Source organism: Cervus canadensis, chromosome 21 (assembly GCF_019320065.1).
Source record: "Cervus canadensis isolate Bull #8, Minnesota chromosome 21, ASM1932006v1, whole genome shotgun sequence".
Lineage (NCBI taxonomy): Eukaryota > Metazoa > Chordata > Mammalia > Artiodactyla > Cervidae > Cervus > Cervus canadensis.
Genome location: NC_057406.1, coordinates 16,535,810 through 16,549,581, shown reverse-complemented (window position 1 = coordinate 16,549,581; position 13,772 = coordinate 16,535,810). Strand labels below are relative to the sequence as shown.

General features: G+C 40.3%; 1 protein-coding gene across 1 annotated transcript in view; it reads right to left on the bottom strand.

Moving 5' to 3' along the window:
- Positions 1–13,772, bottom strand: part of LOC122423126 — a 113,784-nt gene that overhangs the window by 25,695 nt on the left and 74,317 nt on the right. The window contains 4 exon segments of the mRNA XM_043439906.1: positions 2,837–3,273; positions 3,586–3,602; positions 11,265–11,314; positions 12,432–12,746. Of these exon segments, the coding sequence (XP_043295841.1) occupies positions 2,837–3,273; positions 3,586–3,602; positions 11,265–11,314; positions 12,432–12,746 (819 nt within the window).

Genomic DNA, 13,772 nt, shown 5'->3' with positions numbered 1-13,772 from the left:
AGAACTTCTGTAGGGAGTGAGGTGGAGTGAGTGGTAGGTTAAACGCAGAGTGGATGGAGTATGAGAGAGAGACCAAAGAAAAGACTGATGAAAATGTTTCATCCTTCCGAGACTGTATTTTGGATGGAGAAAAGGTAGTCCAATAGGAAAACACCTGCACATCATAAAGAACAACTTTTAAAATAATTTTCCTGGTTTCTGAGTATGCTCATGATTATTCATGTACATGGTGGAATTTGTTCTGCTGAAGGACTCTGATTGCATAAGTTTGTGAACTTTGAAGTCTCAAAAAGAATGATGTAACAGAATAAAAATCTACTAGAGAGAGCAGGTGGAGAAGGCAATGGCAACCCACTCCAGTGTTCTTGCCTGGATAATTCCAGGGACAGGGGAGCCTGGTGGGCTTCCGTCTATGGGGTCGCACAGAATCGGACACGATGGAAGTGACTCAGCAGCAGCAGCAGCAGCATAGAAAGCAGGAGAGAACAGAAAAGGCACTGCAGAAATTAAAGAATTGAAGGATTAGCTTGACCACTTATACAAGAATGAATGATGAGAGAGAGGATGATCTGCTTGCCTTTTATCATTTATCCATTTCCATCTCCCCAGAGAGGCCCAGGTTAGGACCCCTAATCTATTCTGGCTGGGATTTTGGTCACGGGCTACACATCCTAGATAAAGCATTTTTATTTAACTGGTTCTTGTTGTTGTTGTTGCTCAGTCACTCAGTCATGTCCGACTCTTTGCTACCTCAAGGACTGCAGAATGACAGGCTTCCCTGTCCTTCACTATCTCCATGAGTTTGCTCAAACTCATGTCCATCGAGTCGGTGATGCCCTCTAACCATCTCATCTTCTGTCGCCCCCTTCCCCACCAGCCTCCAATCTTTCCCACCATCAGGGTCTTTTCCAATGAATCAGTTCTTCATATCAGGTGGCCAAAGTATTGGAGCTTCAGCTTCAGCATCAGTCCTTTCAGTTAATATCAGGGTGGATTTCCTTTAGGATTGACTGGTTTGATCTCCTTGCAGTCCAAGGGACTCTCAAGAGTCTTCTCCAACACCACAGTTCAAAAGCATCAGTTTTTCAGTGTTCAGCCTTCTTTATGGTCTAACTCTCACATCCATACATGACTATTGAAAAAACCATAGCTTTGACTAGATGGACCTTTGTCTCAAAGTAATGTCTCTGTTTTTTAATATACTGTCTAGGTTTGCCATAGCTTTTCTTCCAAGGAACAAGCATCTTTTAATTTCATGACTGCATTCACTGTCCAGAGTGATTTTAGAGCCTAAGAAAATAAAGTCTGTCACAGTTTTCATTTTTTCCCCATCTTTTTGCCATGAAGTGATGGGACAGGATCCATAATCTTAGTTTTTTGAATGCTGAGTTTCAAGTCAGCTTTTTCACTCTCCTCTTTCACTTTCTTCAAGAGGCTCTTTAGTTCCTCTTCACTTTCTGCCATTTAGGGTGATGTCATCTGCATATCCAAGGTTATTGATATTGTTATATTAATTCCATCAGATTAAAAATTTAGAAGGACAAAGAGAAAAGTGTTTCTTGTATTCTGTTTTATATACCCTGATAAAAGTTAAATATTCAGACATGTGCTGGATAATCAATAAAGTCTAAGGATATATTAGGATAGAGACTTCTGAGACATATTATTTCTTTTTCATTTTCTACTTGATTTTAAAATTTACATGGAAGAATAAGTGTGTGAAAATTCCAAGAAAATTATTAAACAGAAGGCTGATGTGATGAGTAAAGATATTAAATATAATGAAGACATATCTTTGTCTGGTCTCTTGCTGTGTAGACGTCTTGTGTCCTTAGGCACACACAGCATCTTCCACACCACACCTGGGCCCTCAGTGCTGCTCAGAGAACCTCACAGTTGCCTTCATCAGCTCCCATTGCCATTCCCCTTCCTCCCAGCTACTGTAAAACCTGCTCCACCTTCTTCAAAAATTACATTTGTCCTCTTGCTCCAAATAAGCCCCCAAACACAAGTCTCTTATATCTTTGAAATCATCAAATATAAACTATATAATCTCTTATCATAAAACACAGAAATTCATGTTTTATTACCTCCACCTTTGACTTACCAGTGCATGGCTAAGTGGTCCTCCAAAGTTTGCATTTATACAGATATCTTAAAGGAAAAATTGGGGAGAGAGACTTTTCTAGTAACAATGAAAGAATATATGACTCAGCATTTCATTCACAGCTCTCTATTTCTACCATCAAAGAACTATGAACATTTACATCTAAATTTGCAAAGGAAACTTGAAATCTGACACAAATCCATAAGAATCGCTGATTTGTTAAATGATATCCCTTTAGGGATCACCTCTATATATGTAAATGATATCCTCCTATAGTAAGAGTAGCCTCCACTCCTACTAGCCTAGTGCAAAATAATGTCTCACATTGTTTGTACAGAAACAACTCCACCCAGGAAAGTACATCCTCATTTTTGTCACTCCTTCTCATAGCCTCCCTGTGCAAGAGAATGTGTAAGTGGCAGTTAGCAAATGTTTCACTCTCACAAAAAGTGAATTATGAAAAAAAAATTATGAGGATTTATTTTAATTGGGAGAATAAATAAAGGTACTTCAGTGTCAGGTAAGTCCACTGGAGAAGAAAAGAATAGCAGAGATTTATAAGAGGAAAGTAAATGAAGCTCATCACTCACAGCCACAGTGCACTCAGGGAGGATGGGGAGGTGCCTCAGTCCCATCCAGCCCACCTATCTCCTATTGCCCTGCTGACCAGACACCAGCTCTCTTGGAACTTTCCATTTTCTCAGCCGGTGGACAAAGAACTGACCATACCTGAGCAGATGACTCCTGCATCTTCCTGATGATCGCAGTTGTGTTGCCGCCATCCCCAGGAAGGGCACCTCCACACTTGGGACTCCTCTCCTCTGCAGTTCACTTCATCCAGCCAGATGGGCCCTGATCCCGCCCCGAAGTAAGAAAAGGCAGTGGCATCCAGGGCTTCTCCACAGCCCAGCTGCCTGCACACCACGCGGGCGTCGTCCACGTCCCAACGGTCATCACAGATGGTGCCCCAGGAGCCCTGGTCAAGGATCTCCACTCTCCCGGCGCAGGGACCACCTCCGTCCACCAGGCGGAGCTGTCTGCTGTCTGAGCAGAGAGAAATGGAACGATGGAGTGATGACGCCAGGGGCTGAGAAGGGTCTTCTGTCCTGTAGGACCCACACCCGATCAGTAGGGGGCGCTCTCCTCCGAGGCTGCCGACCCTGCTGCTTCAGACACGGAGTCGTTGCACTGGGGCAGCAGCTGGGTCTGGTTTTTTATACCAGTGGCAAGAGAATAATAAGGTTGAAAAATAGGAAGAAAATAAAACAGGAAATATTAAGTTGAAAACACTCTAGTGAGTAGTCTGAGACAGAAGGTGGTATGAGGTCCTATCAGAGTTAACGTTCTGATCTGTAGTTCTGCACAGCATCAGAGAAAGATTTACAGGAAATGTTAGTGTCTCTACTGGGAGCAGTTAAATGAGTTCAGAGTCACAGGAATGAGCTGACAGCTGGATGGATTCCTTTCAAAGCACACACATTTTGACGCCGTTGACCTAAGAGTTAAAGGGGTTGATTAAAGGGAGTGGAATCAGGAACTGGCCTTATCAGATGCCTCAGATAGCAATCATGAATCCTCTACCATTAGAATCCTTCTCCCTGGTGCAGTCATTCAGAACTGAAAAACAAATGGATTCTGTAATATCTTGGTTTACCCCAGAATATTTCATTTGCAGTTCTAAGCTTCAGACTTCAGATCTGGATACTTACTTGCAAACAATGTGATCTCTTTGAGTAGACTGAAGAACTTTGCATGAGAGATGATATCATTGACACTGGCCAGATTCCACTGGGAATCATAGAATGTTGCTTCTTCTCCCAAAAAAATATAATCCCTCCTTGGACTTTGTATCAAGAATCTTTATTATTCAAATTTTGGAGTTATGTGATCTTTAGGGGGAAATAGTGTGTATGTTTGCTTAGTCACTTCAGTCATGTTCAACTCTGTAAGACCCTATGAACTGTAGCCTACCAGGCTCCTCTGCCCATGGGATTCTCCAGGCAAGAATACTGAAGTGGGTTGCCATGCCAACCTCCAGGGGATCTTCCTGGCCCAGCAATCTAACCAGTGTCTCCTGCATTGCAGGTGGATTCTTCACAGCTGAGCCACCGGCGAAGCCCTTCTAGTTCTATCACAGAGCAGAAATAGGTTACATTCCTGCAAGCCCTTGAACAAATAACATTAACAGGTTCACTGTATTCTCCTCTCCTTTTATACATAAAAGTGATGTAAAGAAAGGTTGAAGAAAGTCTATCAGTGTTGCACTTTAAGTAAATGATGAAGGAAAGAATTAAACCTAAATTTTCCACTTCCATGGAGAATGGAAGAGTTCACAGCAGGCCAATGTGTTTTGCTGGGTCTTGCTGAATACAACTTTAAAAGCTGGAAAATGTTTTTTAAGAAACAGTAAATGCATTCAGCATTTGTTGACACAACATGGACTAAATATGCTAAAATTCTAAAGAGTGGAGACTATTTCAACGTTAGCCAAGGATCTATAGCTTCTTTTTCTCTGGGAATTTGCCAATTCATTGCATAATTTAATGATCCAGAATCTGAGCTTGGGCAAGCAGAGGACTATTGTTGTGACAGGAAGCCAGCATAATTTGGGAGTTACCTGGTGCTGAAGTGACAAAATTAGAGTCTTGAGAGCCTCTCTCACACAGCATGTTTTCTCCTCAAATATCTGCCCAGTATACAAGCTATGAAGGACAGGAGGCTAAAGAACTATATAAAAAGACTTGGAAAGTAGAGTCTTTCTCATTCTCTTGGGTACTGAGCTATCAAAGAATCCAGGCACTGAACTGAAATCTCTGAAAGTCCATGTCATAGGGACAGAGAAATCAGACGTGGACTGAGTGCTACCAAAACTGCAACCTACACTTGTTACAGCTCAGTTTTAGGTTATATTTAGATGTCTGAGTGATACACACCCCGCCCCTCTACCTGTCTAGCAAGACAAAGGGTAAATCCTTTCAGGTGTTAGAAAATGTATCAGGAGTATCTTACTTTTTCACATATAATTTATAGCATTCAATAAAAAATGACATGATATTTGACATGTTAGTATAACATGACAAATGACCAAAGTGAAAAAAAGAGATAAGAGAATGCAGAGACACACATGAGAGAAATGCATAAGGATTTTAACTATGATAAGTGTATTTAGGGGAAAAGAGAGAAGGAGAGAATATACAGGTAAAAAGATGAAAAAAATTAACAAATAGTCATAAACAAATAAAAATAGCAATGGAACCATTGCCAACCTAAAATAAAATATCTAGGATTAAAAAGTGAATGAATAAGTCAAACGAATTTTAGATAGAACATAGAATATAGTGATTTAGAGGAGTCCTAAAGATGAGAGATGAGAAGGAAAAGAAAGAGTAGGAGAGAGAGAAGAGATACAGAGACAGAGAGACAGAACTACAGAAGTCATATTTGAAGATATAATGATAGAGAATATTTTAAAAATATAAATGGAAGAGTATGAAAACCGCCACTCCTAGTAAAGTTGCTGAAAATCAAGAGGAAAAAGGGAATTCTGGAATAATAACACATTTATTGATACTAAAGGAAGAAAAAAAAGTGGGGAGAAAGAGGAACATAAAGCCTGTGGATCAATTAAAAACAAATGGCAGATACCAACACATCAATATCAGTAATTGCATTTACAGTAAATGGAATAAGATAAAACAAAACTGACACGAACGTTATTGGCAAAATGATCACTTTATGTTATGAAAACAAAGAAAGTTTGAAAGTAAAATGATGGGGAAATGTACTAGCTGTAAGAAAACTGGAGTAGCTTGATCAGTGTCCCAGGAAGCAGACTCTAGAAAAGATACACGACTGGAGAGTAGTGCTGAGGGAGGGCGTCGGGGCAGACGGACTGAAACCACAACCACAGACAACCAGCCGATCTGATTACAGGACCTCAGCCTGTCTAATGCAGTGAAACTAGGCCATGCCGTGTGGGGCCACCCAAGACAGATGGGCCATGGTGGAGAGGTCGGACAGAATGTGGTCCACGGGAGAAGGGAATGGCGAACCACTGCAGTATTCTTGCCTTGAGAACACCATGAGCAGAATGAAAAGGCAAAATGATAGAACACTGAAAGATGAACTCCCCGGGTCAGTAGGTGCCCAATATGCTACTGGAGATCAGTGGAGAAATAACTACAGAGAGAATGAAGGTACAAAGCCAAGGCAAAAACAACACCCACTTCTGAATGTAAATGGTGATAGAAGCAAGGTCCAATGGTGTAACGAGCAATATTGCATAGGAACCTGGAATGTTAGGTCCATGAATGAAGGGAAATTGGAAGTAGTCAAACAGGAGATGGCAAGAGTGAACATCACCATTCTAGGAATCGGTGAACTAAAAAGGACTGGAATGGGTGAATTTAACTCAGATGGCCATTGTATCTACTGCTGTGGGCAAGAATCCCTTAGAAGAAAAGGAGTAGCCCTCATAGTCAACAAAAGAGTCCAAAATGCAGTACTTGGATGCAATCTCAAACACAACAGAATGATCTCTGTTCATTTCCAAGGCAAACCATTTAATATCACGGTAACCCAAGTCTATGCCCCAACCAGTAATGCTGAAGAAGCTGAAGTTGAATGGTTCTATGAAGACCTACATGACCTTTTAGAACTAACACCCCAAAAAGATGTCCTTTTCATTATAGGGGACTGCAATGCAAAAGTACAAAGTCAAGAAACACCTGGAGTAACAGGCAAATTTGACCTTGGAGTACAGAATGAAGTAAGGCAAAGGCTAATAGAGTTTTGCCAAGAGACCACACTGATCATAGCAAACACCCTCTTCCAACAACACAAGAGAAGACTCTACACATTGACATCACCAGATGGCCGACACCGAAATCAGATAGATTATATTCTTTGCAGCCAAAGATGGAGAAGCTCTAGACAGTCAGCAAAAACAAGACCAGGAGCTGACTGTGGCTCAGATCATGAACTCCTTATTGCCAAATTCAGACTTAAATTGAAGAAAGTGGGGGAAACCACTAGACCATTCAGGTATGACCTAAATCAAATCCCTTATGCCTATACAGTGGAAGTGAGAAACAGATTTAAGGGACTAGATCTGATAGAGTACCTGATGAATTATGGATGGAGGTTTGTGACATTGTACAGGAGACAGGAATCAAGACCATCCAAGAAAAAGAAATGCAAAAAAGCAAAATGGCTGTGAAAAGAGGCCTTACAAATAGCTGTGAAAGGAAGAGAAGCAAAAAGCAAAGGAGAAAAGGAAAGATATACCTATTTGAATTCAGAGTTCCAAAGATAGCAGGGAGAGATAAGAAAGCCTTTCTCAGTGATCAGTGCAAAGAAATAGAGGAAAACAATAGAATGGGAACGACTAGAGATCGCTTCAAGAAAATTAGAGATAGCAAGGGAACATTTCATGCAAAGATGAGCTCAATAAAGGACAGAAATGGTAGGGACATAACAGAAGCAGAAGATATTAGAAGAGGTGGCAAGAATACAGAGAAGAACTGTACAAAAAAGATCTTCACGACCCAGACAATCACAATGGTGTGATCACTCACCTAGAGCCAGACATCCTGGAATGTGAAGTCAAGTGGGCCTTAGGAAGCATCACTATAAACAAAGCTAGCAGACTTGATCAAATTGCAGTTGAGCTATTTCAAATCCTAAAAGATGATGCTGTGAAAGTGCTGCACACAATGTGTCAGCAAATTTGGGAAATCTCAGCAGTGGCCACAGGACTGGAAAAGGTCAGTTTTCATTCCAATCCCAAAGAAAGGCAATGCCAAAGAATGCTCAAACTACCACACAATTGCACTCATCTCACACGCTAGTAAAGTAATGCTCAAAATTCTCCAAGGCAGGCTTCAGCAATGTGTGAACCATGAACTTCAAGCTGGTTTTAGAAAAGGCAGAGAAACCAGAGATCAAATTGCCAACATCCACTGGATCATCGGAAAAGCAAGAGAGTTCCAGAAAAACATCCACTTCTGCTTTGTTGACTATGCCAAAGCCTTTGACTGTGTGGATCACAATAAACTGTGGAAAATTCTGAAAGAGATGGGCATACCAGACCACCTGACCTGCCTCTTGAGAAACCTGTATGCAGGTCAGGAAGCAACAGTTAGAACTGGACATGGAACAACAGACTGGTTCCAAATAAGAAAAGGAGTACATCAAGGCTTTATATTGTCATCCTGCTTATTTAACTTATGTAAAGAATACCTCGTGAGAAATGCTGGGCTGGATGAAGCACAAACTGGAGTCAAAATTGCCAGAAGAAATATCAATAACCTCAGATATGCAGATGACACCACCCTTATGGAAGAAAGTGAAAAAGAACTAAAAAGCCTCTTGATGAAAGTGAAAGAGGAGAGTGAAAAAGTTGACTTAAAGCTCACCATTCAGTAAACTAAGATCATGGCATCCAGTCCCATCACTTCATGGCAAAGAGATGGGGAAACAGTGGAAACATTGGCTGACTTTATTTTGGGGGGCTCCAAAATCACTGCAGATGGTGACTGCAGCCATGAAATTAAAAGATGCTTGCTCCTCCTTGGAAGGAAAGTTATAACCAACCTAGACAGCATATTAAAAAGCCGAGACATTACTTTGCCAACAAAAGTCCATCTAGTCAAGGCTATGGTTTTTCCAGTAGTCATGTATGGATGTGAGAGTTGGACTGTAAAGAAAGCTGAGCACTGAAGAATTGATGCTTTTGAACTGTGGTGTTGGAGAAGACCCTTGAGAGTCCCTTGGACTGCAAGGAGATCCAACCAATCCATCCTAAAGGAGATCAGTCCTGAGTGTTCACTGGAAGGACTGATGTTGAAGCTGAAACTCCAATATTTTGGCCACCTGATGTGAAGAGCTGATTCATTTGAAAAGACCCCGAAGCTGGAAAAGATTGGGGGCAGGAGGAGAAGGGGCCGACAGAGGATGAGATTGCTGGATGTCATCACCGACTCAATGGACATGAGTTTGGGTAAACTCTGGGAGTTGGTGATGGACAGGGTGGCCTGGGGTGCTGCAGTCCATAGCATCGCAAAGAGTCGGACACGACTGAGCAACTGAACTGAACTGAACTGAACACTAACTGAATTAAAGAGGGAATTTTCATGATTATAATAAGATGCACCCTTAATAAAGATATAGACATCAAAATTCAAGAAAGGTTAACAGAACATAGCTTTGAAATATACTTGACAGAATGAAAAGAAGAAATAGGCAAAATCACAATCAAAATGGAGGATTATTACTGTATCTTTTTCAATAGCATACAGACCAAACATACAAAAAACCAAGAATACAGTAGATGTACAACAACATGATCAGCACATTTAACTAAGTAACACAAAGAGCAATGCACCCAACAGTGCAAGAGTTCACATTACTGTAAATGCACTAGGAGCATTTATCAAAAGTGACCACATAATAGGACAAAATCTTTCACTCTTTGAATTCATACAGAGTATTTACTCTGACCACAGTGGAATAAAATTAAGAATTAATAAGAAAAATTGTTAGCCATCCCTATTTTGGGAAATTCAGCAACACCCTTCCTTCCAAAAAACACCTAAGTCTGGGAATAAATTTAAAATTTACTAAATATTGTGAAATAATGATAATGAAGATATGATAATAATGATAATAAACACAAAATAATGATATGATCATAAATTCTTCTAATGAAACTCAAGTAGTGCCTAAGGGAAATTTATACCCTAGATTTAGAGAAGAGGAAAGACTGAAAGTGAAAAAAGTAAGCTTCCAGTTAAGAAACTAGATGAGAAAGTCTAAAGGCTGTAGAATGTTGGGGTTAATTTTAAAAGGAACAAAAATGAATGGAAAAGAAGGTAAGCATAAGATAGAAAACCCTTTAAGCGTGGCTCATTGAAAATTGATGAACACTGATCAATACTAATGAAGAGCAGAGAGTAAAGGAAGTTAACAATACCAAGAATGAAAAGGGACATCACTGTAAATCATACAGAGTTTTGGGTCATAGTTTTTGTGTTGTTGTTTGTTTGTTTTTTGGCTGTGTTGAGGCTCGTGGGATCTTAGTTCCCAGGTCAGGGATTGAACTTGGACCCATGACAGTGAAAGTCCAGAGATTTAACCCCTGGATTGCATAGCTTTATTAATACAATTTATACATTTAATGTGGATAAGTACACAGAAAGTGTCAATTTCTCCACAGCCTTGCCAAGACTTAAGTGTCTTTAAAAAAAAACAAACGTCATTCTGACATGTGTGAGATGATGTCTCTTTGTGGTTTTGATTTACATTTCCTGATGATTGACAATGTCAAGCATTTTTCATATACCCATTGGCCATTTGTATGTCTTCTTTAGAGAAATGTCTATTCAAGCCCTTGGCCAATTTTTCAATTGAGTTATTAGGTTTTGGATTTTTTTTCTTGAGTTGCAGGATTCCCTTATTTGTTTGGAAAATAATACCTTATATAATTAGTGCTAGCTTGCTTTTTCACTCTGTTGATGTTTCCTTTGGCTTGAAGAAGCTTTTTAAGTTTGATATATTCCCACTTGTCTATTTTTGCTTTGTTACCTGTACTTTTGACATCATACCCAGGAAATCATGAAGCAATGTGTTTTTATTTTGTGATGAAGCTATCACATATCTAAAATATAATTGTTATCTGGTGATGATGTTACACAATCACACATAATAAAATAAATTCAGATAAATAAATGAATTCAAAATTAGGTTTAAAAAATTAGGTTTTGAATATTCTTTAGTGGAACTGTAAAATTATTTGCAGAAAATAAAACTTGATTCAATGTTATTTTGGGATTAAGAATGGCATATGAAACATTTCATTAAAGGCAGAAGTCAAAAAAGTAAACCATTATAGATTTGATAACATAACCCCATTCACATATATAACCTTTAAAATATATGCAAAAAATGGGGGAAATATTTACAAAAATATTTAAGGAAGAGTAAGTGATGTTTCTTTATAAGACGACTATAAAGAAAGCTGAGTGCCGAAGAATTGATGCTTTTGAACTGTGGTGTTGGAGAAGACGCTTGAGAGTCCCTTGGACTGCAGGGAGATCCAACCAGTCCATTTTAAAGGAGATCAGTCCTGGGTGTTCATTGGAAGGACTGATGTTGAAGCTGACACAACTGAGCGACTGAACTGAAGTGATGTTTGTTTATAGAGAGTTCCTACAAATAAATAAAAAATTTTAAAGCATTCTAGAGAAAAAAATATTGTCATGAAAGATATCTTAAAACTATAATATAGAAAAGAAGATAATATTTTTGTATATAGTGTTTGTGACAGTCACTCTGCTACTGCTAAGTCACTTCAGTCATGTCCGACTCTGTGCGACCCCGTAGACGGCAGCCCACCAGGCTCCCCCATCCCTGGGATTCTCCAGGCAAGAACACTGGAGTGGGTAGCCTTTCCCTTCTCCAGGGGTCTTCCCAAGCCAGGGATCGCACCTAGGTCTCCCACATTGCAGGCAGATTCTTTACCTGCTGAGTCATCAGGGAAGCCCAAGAATATTGGGGTGAGTAGCCTATCCCTTCTCCAGTGGATCTTCCCAACCCAGGAATCAAACCAGGGTCTCCTGCATTGTAGGTGGATTCTTTACCAGCTTAGCTACCAGGGAAGCCCTAATGTGAATTAAAAAAAAAAAAAAAATGTGATGCATGTTCTTATGTCAAGACTATGAAGAGAATAATACTCTTTTAAAATTAATTATTTATTTGGTTGCGCTGGGTCTTAGTTGCAGCATGCAAATTCTTACTTGTGGGATCATAAGAAAAAAAATTGTAACTACATGTGGTGATGGATATTACTGTACATGTGGTGATGATTTACCAATATGTACAAAAACATAAACACTATGTTTTACACTTAGAACTAATATAATGTTACAAGAATTACATCTCAATTAAAAATTTTAACAAACAAGATTGGAATATGCAGATAAAATCAGTTCCATCCTTACCTCATTTAGGCTTCTCTGGTGGCTTAGACAGTAAAGAATCTGACTGCAGTGCGGGAGACTCAATTGCGATACCTAGGTTGGGATGATCCCCTGGAGAAGGGAATGGAAACCCATTCCAGTATTCTTGCCTGGAGAATTCCGTGGACAGAGGAGCTTGGCAGGCTATAGTCCATGCACACACAAAGAGTCGGACATGATTGAGCAACTAACATTTTCACTTAATGTCATTTTGTGGACCCAAATTAAACGCACCACTTAGATTTTAAAATATCAAATCTCACTGCATCCTACAGGGTTAGGACAGACACACAGAAACAGTAAGTCACCTGCACACGAGATGTAGGCTTCCTCCTCTGGAGAACATGAAGTGTAATTCCAAGGGTCAGAAGGACACTGCCAGAGAGAGGTGTCAGTTCTCCGACACCGGATTCCATCCACCCACTGGGGTCTAGAACCTTCTCTAAGAGCAACAGAAGAGTTGAGGGTTCCACTGTCCCCACAGCCAAGCTGTCTGCAGATCATGGACACAGTGATGTCCTCCATGGGGTTGCGGCAGACACTGCCCCAGGTCCCGTTGTAGAAAACTTCCAGCCACCCAGCACACTGCTGGTCCTCACTCACCATCCTGAGGGCCAGGAACTCTAAGATTGAAAGGGGAGGAGACAGGACACAATGAAAACTTTGCTGGATGTTTTAGGTTTTCCTTTCTTCTAGAAATGGTGAACATTCATCTCTGACCTTGTTCAAGAGATACCCACTAGATGACAAGACTGAGATTGCCTCACTTTTAACTGACTTTGTCCATTTGTGTCTCTCCTTCTATTTCCACCACAATGGTGTAGTGGATATGAACTGAGAGGAAGAGCAAACTGTGTGGGCGCTAATCAGGGAGGGGCAGCTGAATTCAGCTTCCTGACCAAAACTTTGAAGAGTATGTCAAGGGATGTGATGTGGATATTAGGGAGATAGGCAGAATAATTAACCCCAAAATGTCCACATCCCAATCTCTGCAACCTGTGAATATGTTACCATACCTGACAAAAGGGATTTACAGATGTGATTAAGAAGAGGACCTTGGGACGGTGAGATTAAGCTAAAATATTATATTAACAATGTCAGCCCAGTCTAAGCACATCCTTAGACCCACTATCCTTAAACATGGAATACATTTCTTAGCTCTGCCTAGAGAGAGAGATGTGACTCTCAATAATATTTGGAGGCCTGCAGCATTGCTGGTCTGATAATGGATGAAGGGAGCTGTGAACCAAGGGATGTAGGCGGTTTCTAGGAGCTTGAGAATTCCATGGACGGAGGGGCAGGGCAGGATACAGTCCATGAGATCGCAAAGAGTCAGACACGACTGTGTGAATAACTTTCTTTTTTCTTTTTTTTATCTAGAAGATTGAAAAGACAAGAAATAGATTCTCCCCCAGAGCCACAGAAGTGATGCAGCCCTGCTGAAGCCTTGATCCCAGCCCAGTGAGATCCTTGCTGGACATCTAAGCTACAGAAGAGTAAGGAAATAAATATATGCTGTTTTAAACCACTAATTGGTGAATTGTTAGGGAAGCAAACGGAAATTAGTACCGTGGGTTTAAAATTTTTGTATGTAACTGGAGAGAGAGCCTTGCTTTCAACAAAAACTGTAAAAAAAAACGGCTCTGCCA